General features: G+C 48.7%; 1 protein-coding gene across 2 annotated transcripts in view; it reads right to left on the reverse strand.

Annotated features, from left to right (window-relative positions):
* The window catches only part of Nsg2 (neuronal vesicle trafficking associated 2), a 58853-nt gene that overhangs the window by 37637 nt on the left and 8312 nt on the right, over positions 1-12904 (reverse strand). For both annotated transcript variants that reach the window (XM_052758899.1, XM_052758900.1), the window contains exon 3: positions 3435-3518. In XM_052758899.1, coding sequence (XP_052614859.1) covers positions 3435-3518 — 84 coding nt within the window. The remainder of the gene's footprint in view (positions 1-3434; positions 3519-12904) is intronic.

The following is a 12904-nucleotide window of genomic DNA, read 5'->3' on the forward strand; positions in this document are numbered from 1 at the left end:
CATCCTCATATCACAATGGTTCCCAAACACAACTGTCCCACTAATGGACTAGCCCTGTCCCTCATCCTCATATCACAATGGTTCCCAAACACAACTGTCCCACTAGTGGACTAGTCCTGGGACAAGCAGGCTTGGCACACGGGTCCCTCCCATAGCACGGCACTGCCCGTGCTCCTGGTGCTTCTACAGGACTTGTCCCCGCAAGGCACGAGCACCCTCCACACCACTGGTGCCCTCCATAGAGCAATGACCTTCCATGGCACCACGACTGCCCACAGTGCCAGCACTGTTCATGGCACCAATGCCCTTTGTAGCACCAGAGCCTTCCATAGCAACAGTGCCGTCCTTAGCGCCAGCACTATTGATAGGGCCAGCATCCTTCTTGGCACCAACACATCCCACAGCACCAGTCTCTTCTTCAAGATCACTACTTCCCTTAGCACCAAGACTTCCTGTTGCAACAGTACCTTCTAAGGCGCTGCCACTTCCACAGTACCAGAATCTTCCATAGCAGGAGGACCTTCAGTAGCATCCATATCTCCATACTACGTTTTCCGTGACACCAGAAGCCTTGGACAGCACAGTGCCCTCCACGAGTCATCATCTCATAGCCCAGGACCCTCTTCACCACCAGGACCTTCCTCTTGAACTCCAGTCCTTCCAAAGTGCCACTACCTTCCGTGCCACCAGCACCTCCAATAGCACCAAACTCCTTCATGCAACCACTGCCCTATAGGCATCAGATGCCTCCATGCTCCCAGCACCAGGGCCGCCCAGAACACCACATCTGGGATACCCATTCTTCAATGCAATAAACTTCAACAGCACCAGCTCCTCCAAAGTACCAGTCCATCCGTACACCAGCGCTTTCCACAGCGGCACCAGGGTCACAGTATCAGAACTTTCTAGAACATCATTACACTCTGTAGCAAAGGCAGTTTAGCAGCATCCCCAGCTCCCAAGGCTCAGGAAGGAAGGATTTGTTCGTGTTAGCCTGAGGACACTCGTCAAGCCTCTTGCAATGACTGCAAGAACCTCTTCAGAGTTAGAAAAACAGAGTGCATGGGGTGGGGTGGGGGTGGGCAGCCATGTTTGTCAGCACCATGCTCTCCAAGGCTATCTGTAAATGATGCTCTGTTTCTCCAGATGAAGTCTCCATCCATAGCTCCAGACACACCTAAAGGATGCAAGGCCACCCCCTCCACCCACCATGGCTCCAGGCTCAGAACATCTTCCCAGCCTCTTGCCTGCTTGGAAGGTACCCCTCGGGTCCAGTTCTCCTTTCCCAGGCAAAACTAAGTTTCATGATTTTGCTCCCACAGCAGCCTTGCTGGATCCCTGAGCCCCAGTGAGCTGACTCATGGAAGACCCTCAGACTCTTCTTAATTACCACACAGCCTCCTCACCCTCCTCCTGCCCTACCCTCCAGCCAGCAGATGCATCCTCTACAAAGCCCAGAGGAAGCTCTCTGAAGAAAGCTGCAAACCAGACTAATTAACACTTCAAGCTTTACATAAGCAAATGAGAATTTGCTTCACCCCTACCCCCACCCCTTTTGTTCCTAAAGGCAGGGCTTGTCCCCACCTACACCTGACAGTCAGGGCTCACAAAGGGCTGCTAGGGAGCCCACAAGCCTCTTCTTCCAGCACTGACCCGCCAACCGGGCCACACTGCGTGAGGGGCCTTCCACAGGCCTGGACCCCGGTAGAGCCATGCTCGTCCATTCTCTTAGCTGACTCATTTCTGCTCTATCTGACAGTATCAACTGCCGGCGCACGGCTGGACAGAAAGGCCAAACAGGCCCAGCTCGGACACTGGCTTTGACACTGGGGAGTTGGGCCAGCAGATTGGATCATTTCTCTGAGCCACCGTTCTCCTTTGTTTGTCTGTCTCTGTGTCTGTCTGTCTGTCTCTCTCTGCACCAAGGCAAGCGTGTGCGATCAGGGGCCAACTCTATGGAGTTGGCCGTCTCTCCTTTATGTGGGTACTAAGAATCGAACTTAGGTCTCCATGCCTGTCACCTGCTGAGCCATTTTGCCAAAGTAAACTTTGAGAATTTGTAAAATAGTCTATTATAGAGATGTGGTTTAATTTATGGAATCAAGAGGAAGGTAGAAGGTCTAACCTCATCTAATAGTTTGATTTTATATACAGCTCTACTGTAAATATTCTTATGTGTGACTCTGGGCATTCTTGTTGTGAACTCTGCTCCCAGGACAAGTCAACTTCGAGCCAAGGCCAGATATGTCCGTATCCTCACTGATCCTTGCTTCCCTGTCAGACCTCTGTGCTCATTCCTGCAGGCAGCTACACACAGCAGGAGCCAGTCCCACATCCACTGGGTCCACACTGCACAGCGGAAGCTAAGGTGACAGTATACGAACAGTCCCGCCTCTGCCAGGGAGCCAGCATCCAGGCTCACACACGCAGCCACTCAGAGATTTAGTGTAAAGCGAGATTATGAAAGGCAGAAAGAAACCCACTCCAGTCCCCACACGACCAAGGGCAGGTTCACTTCCGACCTTGGGGTCTGCTTTCTCTGCTACCCAATTACTATCCTTGTTGATTTTTACTTGGACAATTATAGTAGCCTAACAGTCTCCCATTTAAATTCTTGCCCACCACACATCATTATGTGAAAGATGACGCAATGTTTCTAAGACCCAAATCCAGTCACATCTCTCCTCTACCTACAGTCCTCCAGAGGCTTCCTACAGCTTTCAACATACAACCTAAGGTTCATGCGCATGGTCCGCGCACGAGAGCTGAGACTGTCTGCATCCCACCCACATCTGATTTACCTCTTTTCTCCCTTCCCTTTCCTAGAGCACAGCCTCACCGCCCTTGTTCCTATTGCTGTAAATATTCCTGCAGCCCCAGGGCCTTTCACAAGCCATGCTCTCTCAGTCCCCAGCACCCTCGTTCCTGCTGAGTGCTGGATTCCCCTTCCTGTCAGTCCCCGAGCAACATCCCAGGCACTAACCTCAGCTTCCTCTGTCACCTGCACACAGCATGTTTGCAGCTCCGCCCAGTCCTAGTGACTCCACCCCCCCAACAACAACAACCCCACCCACTGCTTTGTATCTATCAGCTTCTCTTTCCCTCTGCTTTCTGTGCGGTATGGCCAAAGCCTCTGACTATAATTTGCCTTTCCTCACACGTTCCCGTCACATCTCCTGAAGATTGTGATGAAAACCCAGGAAGAGGGCAAGAAAGAAAGAGAGTCTGTAGACAGCCTTTCTCAGTCATCAAATCTGTCGGAACCCAGGAGCCTGGGAGGAACTCCTGTCCTGTGATGAACCTCAATAACAGAGCCATGTGACTTCCAGAGTCCCTCCTGAAAGGGCCTGGACCGCTTTCCTCCCCAACAATGTCCCTGTGCCACCAGCAAAGGTCACCTTTCCCCCTTCTTGTCACCCTGCTGAGGAACTGACCGTAAATTCGGCAATCTTCGGCACCCGGAACTTCCCTTTGGTCCTCTGTTCCGGCTGGTACTCTGTTCTTGTCTTCACGATAACCTGCGGAGATGGGCCAATGTCAGCACAGAGACAGGCGCTTCTCTCTCCCTCCCTCCCTCCTTCCCTCTGGCCACCAGAACTTGCTCCCCATCTCACAGACAGCAGGGATGATGAGCCCCTTCCAAGCACACAAAAAAAACATTCAAATGACCCCCAAAATCCCATCCCAGCAAGCACAGTGAAGATGTTGATTATACCTCTCCAGATGTTTGTGCGCATTGTGGGTATTGCTGTCCATGGACATGCATACCCTGCTTTGACAAAGGGGAGTCGTAGATCACGGGGTTTATAGGCCACCTTTATTAGGCAATTCAATGTTCTCTTCCGGTTTTCCACTTGCCAGTATAAACAAATGTGTGTGTGTGTGTGTGTGTGTGTGTGTGTGTGTGTGTGTGTGTGTGTGTGTGTATTAGGGCTGTAACTCAGAGTCAAACAGATGCTCAGCAAGCGCTCTACCACTCAGTAACACTCAACCTTTCATCTTGCCTTTTCGTCTTCTCCGTCTTGACTAAACGTGTTCTTTGACAATTCCATAAATGAATGTAGCATATTCTGCCTTGTCTTTCTCCCTCCCTTTTGCATGACCCTGTCATGGTCCCTTCCCCCTATTCACGTCTTTTGTTCTGTCACCACTTATTTTAACCAGGACCATGTGTGTGGCCACGGGCTTGGGACTGGCCCTTGGATTCTGGAGGGCTCACTGTTGGATCCACAACTGAAGATGATGGCTGTCCCGTTCCCAGAATCCACCAGTCACCGATAGTTCAGCAGCCAGTAGTAAAGGCCGCTGTGAGATCCTCCTTGATCCGTGATTGGCTGTTGACAGGCCCAGGGCAGGTGGCTGCAGGTGCTGTGGAATCACGTTTGAATGGCTTTGCCGTGCCCTGAACATGGCATCTTCTTTTGATGTGGTGTGCTTCACTATACATGTACACTGCAGCTGATATTTACAAGTTTTTAATTATGTTTATTTGGGGAGGTCATGTCCAGGCAGTGACATTTTGTGGAGGTCAGGGGACAACTAGCAGGAGTCAGAGCTCTCCCCACACCATGTAAGTCCTGGGGACTGAACTCAGGTTTTGGCGGCAGGTGCCTTTATCTGCTGAGCCATCTCACTGGCTCTACAGATGACTTTTTTTTAAATTAAAAGTTATTTATTTACTTTTTTCAATTGCACACAGAGACACTACACATTCATTATACCTTATCCTCCTAGTAATGATTTGATAGGATATTTTATCTAGTAATTCAAATAGGATAGATTACAAGATAGGAATTGCTTTGTTTTATAAATGAGGAAATTGTAGTTAGAAGGTTACTAACTTGCCTAAGGTCATGAAGACATTGCCCTGACAACACTGGAATTTACACTAAGGTCCAGCTGACTCTAAAGTTTATCTGCCACCGATCTTCAGTTGGTCAATGTTTAGGCCATTTCCATAGTCTGGGTTATAGAAACAAGTCATGATTAATAACCTACTGGTTAATCCTTTGCGCATATTCTTAGTTGTAATAAAATTTGGGGATTTGCACGAGGAAAATGAAGGCATTTGTTCAGCCCATTGCATCATCCCATTTCACTGAAATCTGACAATTTTGGCAGCATATTTTACAAAGATGTACTGCCCACCTCACAGGGCATTTATGGAGCTCCACCCCACTTCGTGGGCTGAGTAGGAGAAAAAGAAACCTGACGAATAATTTGTAATTATTGCCAAGTGTTAAGGCACCGTGAACAACACAGAAACTGGCTGAGCTGTAAGGTCCCACCCGAAGCTACAGACCCCTGGCCATCCCCACAACCCGCTGTGCTTTCCCTGTCTTATACTCAACAGAGTACCTGTTACTGTTCCGGGGGGGGGGGGGGGGGTGTTGGTGCCACTCCACAGAGCACTGAGCTCCTCCCTACTCCTGATAGCAGCCTGAGCCCGGTACCTTCATAGATGGGGTTTTCCTGTTCTGCTGGGCGGTGGGTGGGGGTGGGGTGTGAGGGTGCTCGTGCGGTTCTGTTTTCAGGTTCTTTTTACACACTGCTTCACAGAGGCCCCTCCCATGATTGAGCAATGTCATAAAACCCTGGAGAAGGGGAAAAGACCATCTACTGGCCTTGACAAGAGACCCTAACATGCTGTGACAGGGCCACGCAGCCAGGACCGGAGGGCAAGCCTGCACTGACAGCCGACAAGAAAAACAAGAATTTCAGTCCTGCAACCACGAGGAACGGAATTCATCCACAGCTCAAGTGAGCTTGGATGAGGATCCGGCGACAGATGAGAATGGGCCAGCTACCACCTGGCTATGCTAAGACTAACTTAGAAAAACTCTTGGGTGATGAATTTGCTTTGGCTCAAGGCAGCAGCTGCGGGAAGCTTAGTTCACCTTCTCACATGCCCGGACCCACTCCTCACCTACTGGCTTAGTCCCATCCCATCTACCCTCGAGGCTATCAGCCTAGACTAGGCTTTCCCTGGGATGCCAGAGGTGAGGGAGCATTTGCTTTGAGTCCTTCTTCTTGCCTCTCTGTGTTATAAACGTCCTTCCCAGAGCCCCTGATAAAGCGTAAAACCCTTTTTGTCATTTGCTGTAAATGAGAAAGGACCTATATTCCGCTGTCAGGTTGAGCACTTTGAGGTTGCTTCTCTAGTTTCTCTTTCCTTCCTGAGACAGAAGCTCCCTGGTTCCTCTCAGGAGCTCACTCACCCTGCCCTACTTGTGGTCTGGTGGAGTGTCATCTCCCCACTTAATGACCACGATGGTCTCTAGTTAGATCCAACCAACCAGGGAATCTTAACATCATCAGCATGTCACTTGGTTGGGACGCATTTGGTACAAGGTAGCACTGACTATGGCCTTGTGGGAAAAAGCACCCTTGGTTTCCATGCATTCTCAGAGGTGGTGTTTTTCCTTGCATGATGCAGTAGGGACTTAAGCTCTAGCACTGAGGTAGCAATTGTTGCTACTCCAAGAACAACCAGGAGGAGAACAAGGGCAGCACATGAAGACAGATGCAGCCAGGGAGTGGAGACAGGCCTGAGAACATCCCATTCCGTGGACCATACTTTGTTCAAAGCTGGACCCATACTGAACTCTGCAGTTAAAGGGAAAAATACGTCCTTTTCAGGCTTTAATCCAATTTGGTGTGTGGGTTTTCTGATGTTCGAGACTAAAAGTTTTATGTTTGATACAAATGCGTTCCAAGAAAACCCACAAAAATGAACAAGAGTTTTCAGACTTCTGTGAGATGACCAAACACTAACTAGATGTACATGGATCCACAGGTCAGCTGAAAAAGCATAAAAGAGCCAATGAAAGATAACCAAGAGGGTCCAGAGAAGACTCATTCACAGTGGCCCCAAACTAGGAACATGCCAAACATGTCCAACAGGAGGATGAATGCCCTGCAGCTGTTAGGACGGGAGCGCTGCAGGGCAACATCACAAGTCCATGGTGCGTCCCACAGAGACCACATTAAACACAAGAAATCAGATCCCAGCAGGCTTTTTAGACACTGGGATTTCACAGATGTCTTCACCTAAGCGTGGACCTAACATGTAATTAACTTGACCACTATAGAAGACATATATTTTAACTATGCACATATCTCCCTTGGAGGTGCAGAGCTGGGCAGTGTCGGGGCCAGAGCCTGTCATTGACATCTTGTTCTTCTCTAAATGCTGATGAAATGCTCCACGTGCCCCGGGTAATTTTTCTAATGAAAACAAGTTTATTTTATGTCAGCTTCAGGGACTGGCCAAGGGATAGTAGGCAAGCATCCCTCACCTGTTCCTTTCTCCAAGGTTGCTGTAGAGTATTCAAGGTCACCACAAGAGATTACCTTAGAGCCCCAAGTCCGGCTAGGCCCTTCTGCCCGGAGTAAGTAGCCAGTGTGCCACCCCCATCCTGAGTCCGCAGTTCTCCGGCGTACCATGGTTCCACTCAGGAGTCATCAGCTTTATACATAGTCAATGGAAACTGAATTGCAAGTTTGCATTCTGGTCTTTCCCAGGCTAGATCTTTTGGCTGGTGCGACCAGAGGCCGGTGTCACCAGCGTGAAGAAAGAATGCCACAGAGCACTGTGCTGCTAAGCTAGGCCACACAGGATGCTACACGGGGTGGATGCACTTCTGACTTAGGATGTCTTCCGACCAGACCGTTTATTCTGGAAGCAGTCCTATTAAGTGCCACGGGCCTGCTGTCTCGCTTCTACTCGAGACTTTCTGCTCCCTTGGTCTGCTCTGATCAGCCCTCCTCAGCTTTCAGCCTCTGGCCTCTTCCCTTCCATCCAGCCTCTTCATTCTAGGATGACATTGGGACTTTGCAGAGCAAGTTCTTTGCCATTCTCGGTCCTTGCATGTGCCCAGGCCTGTGTGTCCCCTCTCATGCCATCATGGTGTGCATCTTCCGTTTTTATGACTCTCAGTGACACCTCTGCTCAGCTCACTGAGACTCGCTCAGCAGGTAGGATGCTTTCTCTCGGATCCGCACACCCACATTTACCATGACCACATTCAAGCTGCAGGGCACTGCTTCACCTTTCTTCTCTACCCTGCACTCTGGTGCCTATAGAATCTGGCCTTGAAAATAGCATTATTCATACTGTGCTGGCCAGTTTTACTTCAATTCGACACAAGCTAGGTCATTTGGGAAGAGGGAACTTAATTGAGAAGATGCTCCCACCAGACTGGCCTGTGGGGGCATTTTCTTGATTAATGACTAATGTGGGAGGGTCCAGCTCCCTGTGGATGGTGCCAACATGAAGCATGCGGTCCTAATGCTATAAGAAAAGAGGCTGAGCAAGCCATGAAGAGCAAGCAAGAAATCAGCACTCCTCCATGGCCTCTACATCAGTTTCTATGGTGAGTTCCTGTCCTAACTTCCCTGAATAAGGGACCATAAGCTATAAGATACAATAAACCCTCTCCCGCCCAAGTTGTTTTTGGTCACGGTGTTCCATCACAGCAATGGAACCTCTAACCAAGACAACATCGTTGTTTATTTCAGATCAAATGCAGGACTCTCTATGGCCCATTCCTTCCCTTCTGTTCCCAAATCCATTCCATCAATTCATTTGTTCTAGCTGCCATCTGTCCAAAACATCCTCAAATGAACACAGTTATCGAGTTATACTTCCTTGCACCCCCTTTACCTCTCCCTAAATTTGGCTTCAGACGTGTTTCTTTGCTTTCATTTCCGCCCCCCTAGACTCGAAGAAATGATCTCTAGATGGAGGGAGGAGTACTGGCAAGGACGCCCAGGAGGCTGACACCTGGCAGAACACCAGAGAGGAATCTCTGAGTGTCTGGAGAACAGGGTCACAAGGGGAGTGACAGAGATGAAGTTGGAGGGACAGGCAGAGGCTGAGAAGGTCACTCTAAGCACCTTAGAGAGGCAGCCCTAAGGGCATGAGGAGCTGAAGAAGGATGGTTAACAACCAGGTAGCCTTCTGGGTGTTCAGTGCTGGAGGAGAGCCCAGCTAAAGGGAAGAAGCTGTGGTGGGGTCAGAACTGGAAAGCCCCACCTCCGAAGTTACAGGATTTGGGCTGCTGTCGGGGTGGCACCAAGAAGCCTGGCGCTTTGCTCCTGTGGAGTGGAACCAGAAACTGTTCCCTCTGTCTTGGCGGAGGAATGGAGGGAAGAAGGGAGGGAGGATGGGAGAGAGAGAGAGAGAGAGAGAGAGAGAGAGAGGTATTTTGGAAAGAAAGGATAACTGTCCGCCTCCTCCCCATTTAAACAGAGAGAGACAGAGCCCTGACTGCCTTAACTTGGTTTGTAAAAAGAAGTGGGGTAGAGGTGGGGGTGGGGAGGAATGAAAAACACAATTTTCCTAGCCTTTCGATTATTAAAAGGTTTACAGACATTTAAAAAATGAGGCTCCAGTGTTTTAAATACTGTGGGTGTAGACAAAGTCACTTCGTTTTTTTCTCCTGTTGACACATTGGTGCTCCCCTGTCCCTTCAAGCTGTTAATGTGAGGAATATAATTTAATATAACTGACACTGGGAAAACGGGATAAATTATTCATTCCCAAAGGATGCCTTGTCCCCCTGCCCCCACCTCACCAGCAAGGCCAGATCATCCATGGCGGTTCAGATGGCTCAAAGTGCAGATCATAAAAATTTAAAATACTACTTCCCTGAATTATCAATAATGAAGAAGTCCCCACATGGCGAGTCCCCAGGATTGGCAGGAACAATAAACGAAGGCACAGAAGTGCTGACAAGGGGCAAGATTGTGTTTTTATGAGTCGAACTTGCATGAGCCAAAAATAGACCTTCACAATAGTCACAGCTCATCCCTGCAGCAGGGGGAGGGCTGCTGCGGGCACATCAGGTACTCTCCACTCTGGGGATGCCACTGAGGAGGGCTGCTTTAATTTTCTTTCTTCCTTTCTTCTGTCTTTGTTTTTTTCTTTTTCTTTTTTCTCTTCTTTTCTTTCTTTCTTTCTTTCTTTCTTTCTTTTTTTCTTTTTTTTTTTGGATTTTTCGAGACAGGGTTTCTCTGTGTAGCCCTGGCTGTCCTGGAACTTGCTCTGTAGACCAGGCTGGCCTTGAACTCACAGAGATCCGCCTGCCTCTGCCTCCTGAGTGCTGGGATTAAAGGCGTGCACCACCACCGCCCGGCTGCTGCTTTAAATTTCATCTTCTCTTCTGGTCCTTGAGTCTCTCCCTTAAAATAATCGCTAGCCTTCCTATTTTCCAGTCGCAGAATTTTAGCTTCAGTGATGGGGATTAAAAGCCTGTGCCACGCTGCCAGTCAACACCACCTTTTCGAGGTAGCACTAGGTGCTTGGCACTGCGCCAAAAGCCTATGGTTCTGAACTTCAGCCGTCTCATGAACTCTGGGGTAGGTGAGCATCTGCACTTGACGGAAGAAATGGAGGCCCAGAGAGGGCTGAGACCACACCCCTCACGTAGCTGCTAGAGGCAGTGCTGAATCAAGTCAGGTGCCACCTCACACATTCTGGCCCTGAGTGTATTGGATGTTGCCAGGGCCCCACAAACCTGCTACAAGAGGAAAGGAGGCCGGAAGAGGGCCAGATGGGGGGGCTGAGTCCTCCCTCAGATCTTGCTCCTCACCTCACATGTTCTCCCTGAGTTAGATCCTCTCCTGGGATCCTGCAAGCTGAGACAGGGTGGAGGGCACAGGCCAGATGCCAGTGCCCAGAGAGCTAGTGGCAGTCTACAGGGCCCCATCAATTTCACACTGTGAGACTGGAGTTGAGAGAAGGGAGGCATTTGGCTCACATCACACAGTACGATGAGTCAAAACACAGAAGGCTAATATGAAGCTGCCACGCACGTCTGGGCTCTTTCCAGGGCACTTTTCTTTGCCAGGCCTTTGCTTTCTTAGAGACAAAATATGAGGCAAGTGTGGCCAGTACTGCCTCAAATCATGCCTCAGCTCCCAGCTGAATAACACTCTACAGAGACTCACCCGAGTGGAAGAGAAGAAGTCACACCAGCTTGCCCACGTTGCTTCCCCTTTGGTGAAATGGGAGTGCCTTTTAAAAACCTAAGTTACAAAACTGAAAACCACAGACTGCAGTCTTCAAATGCCCCCGTCAACCCCACTCTCATTTCTTAAGCATTTAGCAATCAAAGTACACATACCGTTTCCTCCAAGACTGTTCGGGTTGTCAAAAACAACAAGATTTTAATCTCTTGTGGCTAAATAATATTCCATTGTGTGTATTTTATGATATACTGTACACATGTGTCAAAACATCACACTTTGGGGGCCAGAAAGACTGCTAAGTGTTTGAGAGCATCTACTGTTCCTGCAGAGGCCCAGAGTTTGGTCCCCAGCACCCATATCAGATGCTTCACTGTATCTGTAACTCCAGCTTCGGAGGATCCAGTGCCTTCCTCTGGCCTTGGAGAGCATGGCACTCATGTGTGCATCTCCTCCCAACACACACACATAATTTTAAAACCACATTTTTTTTTTGCTCCAGAAATATGTTCAGTTTTTAAGAACTAATGAAACATAAAAAAGAGCCTAGAATTTATGCACATCGTTTTTATATGTGAGACCACATTAGAATATGTTCTCATGGAGCAAGCCACAATTGCCTCTTTCCCCCAAGTGTCTCTGCCTCATCCTCATGATAGTTGCTCAGTGTTTCCCATTTTATATCAGCATACAGTTAACTAACCCTTTCTCCTCAATAGTCCAAATCATTCCCATATTTTGGTAATATCCATAGGACATTGTATAACTGAAAAGAAATTATGCTCATAGGATACATTCCTACCAAGAAGAAGCACAAAAGCCAGGTGATGCAGTCAGTTTAACCTTATAAACAATGTCAAATGTTCACTGAAAGACTGCATTAAGTTCTGCAGCCAACAAGAATGTATTAGGAGCAGGAAGAAAGAATCTAAGGGGGGGAGGGGTGGGGGGAGGGGAGCTAGAGAACAGATGGTGGGGGGGAGGTAGGGGAGGACTGGAGAGGTGGCTCAGTGGTTAAGAGCACTGGCTGCTCTTCAAGAGGACTGGGGTTAGCCGGGCAGTGGTGGTGCACACCCTTAACCCCAGTACTCTCCAGCAGAGGCAAGAGGATTTCTGTAAGTTCGAGGCCAGCCTGGTCTACAGAGTGAGTTCCAGGATAGCCAGAGCTGTTACACAGAAAAACCCTGTCTCGAAACAAAACAAAACAGAACAGAACAAAAAGAAACCCTGTCTTGAAAGACCAAACAAACAAACAAATAAATAAATAAAATAAAACAGGGGACTGGGGGTTGATTTCCTAGCACCCACATGGCAGCTCACAACTGTCTATAATTCCAGTCCCAGGGGACCTGACACCCGCTTCTGGTCTCCATGGGTACCAGGCACACCATGGTGCCCAGAAATATATGCAGGCAAAACATAAAATAAAAATAAAATAAAATTTAAAAAAAAGCAGAAGAGAGGTCTTAGACTACAGAGGGAGGGAGTTAGCAGAGGAGGGGGCAGGCTGGGGGAGGACAGTAGGGAATGAATAAAAACAAAATATGAAGACGTGTGCATGGAAGTGTCACAGTGAGACCCTTGCCTCTATCTGCTAACTTAAAAAGTAAGAACGGAAAAGATTAAATCACTCAATTTAACATTCAAAAAAGCATGTACTGAGATACTGAGACTGTTTTTCCAAAACTTACCAACATGAGCATCATCAAATTTTTGGTTGCTGTTTAAAGTTGCTGTGTTTTTAAATGACAGAGAATCTTTATGTTTACTGAGTAAACCTTTTTGTAACCTATTTGCAGGCACTGCCTGAGCTTCACCCAGTGTGGGGAAGCTCAGAAGCCTCTGGGAGCCTCTCTGCAGAGCAGGGGGCTGGGGAGGCTGTCCTGAGCGGCAGGTGGAGCTGCTCCCTGGGGAGAGGCTGACCTTTCTCAAG

This window comes from Peromyscus californicus, unplaced genomic scaffold, assembly GCF_007827085.1.
Source record: "Peromyscus californicus insignis strain IS unplaced genomic scaffold, ASM782708v3 Scaffold_3__1_contigs__length_106647218, whole genome shotgun sequence".
NCBI classification, from domain to species: Eukaryota; Metazoa; Chordata; class Mammalia; order Rodentia; family Cricetidae; genus Peromyscus; species Peromyscus californicus.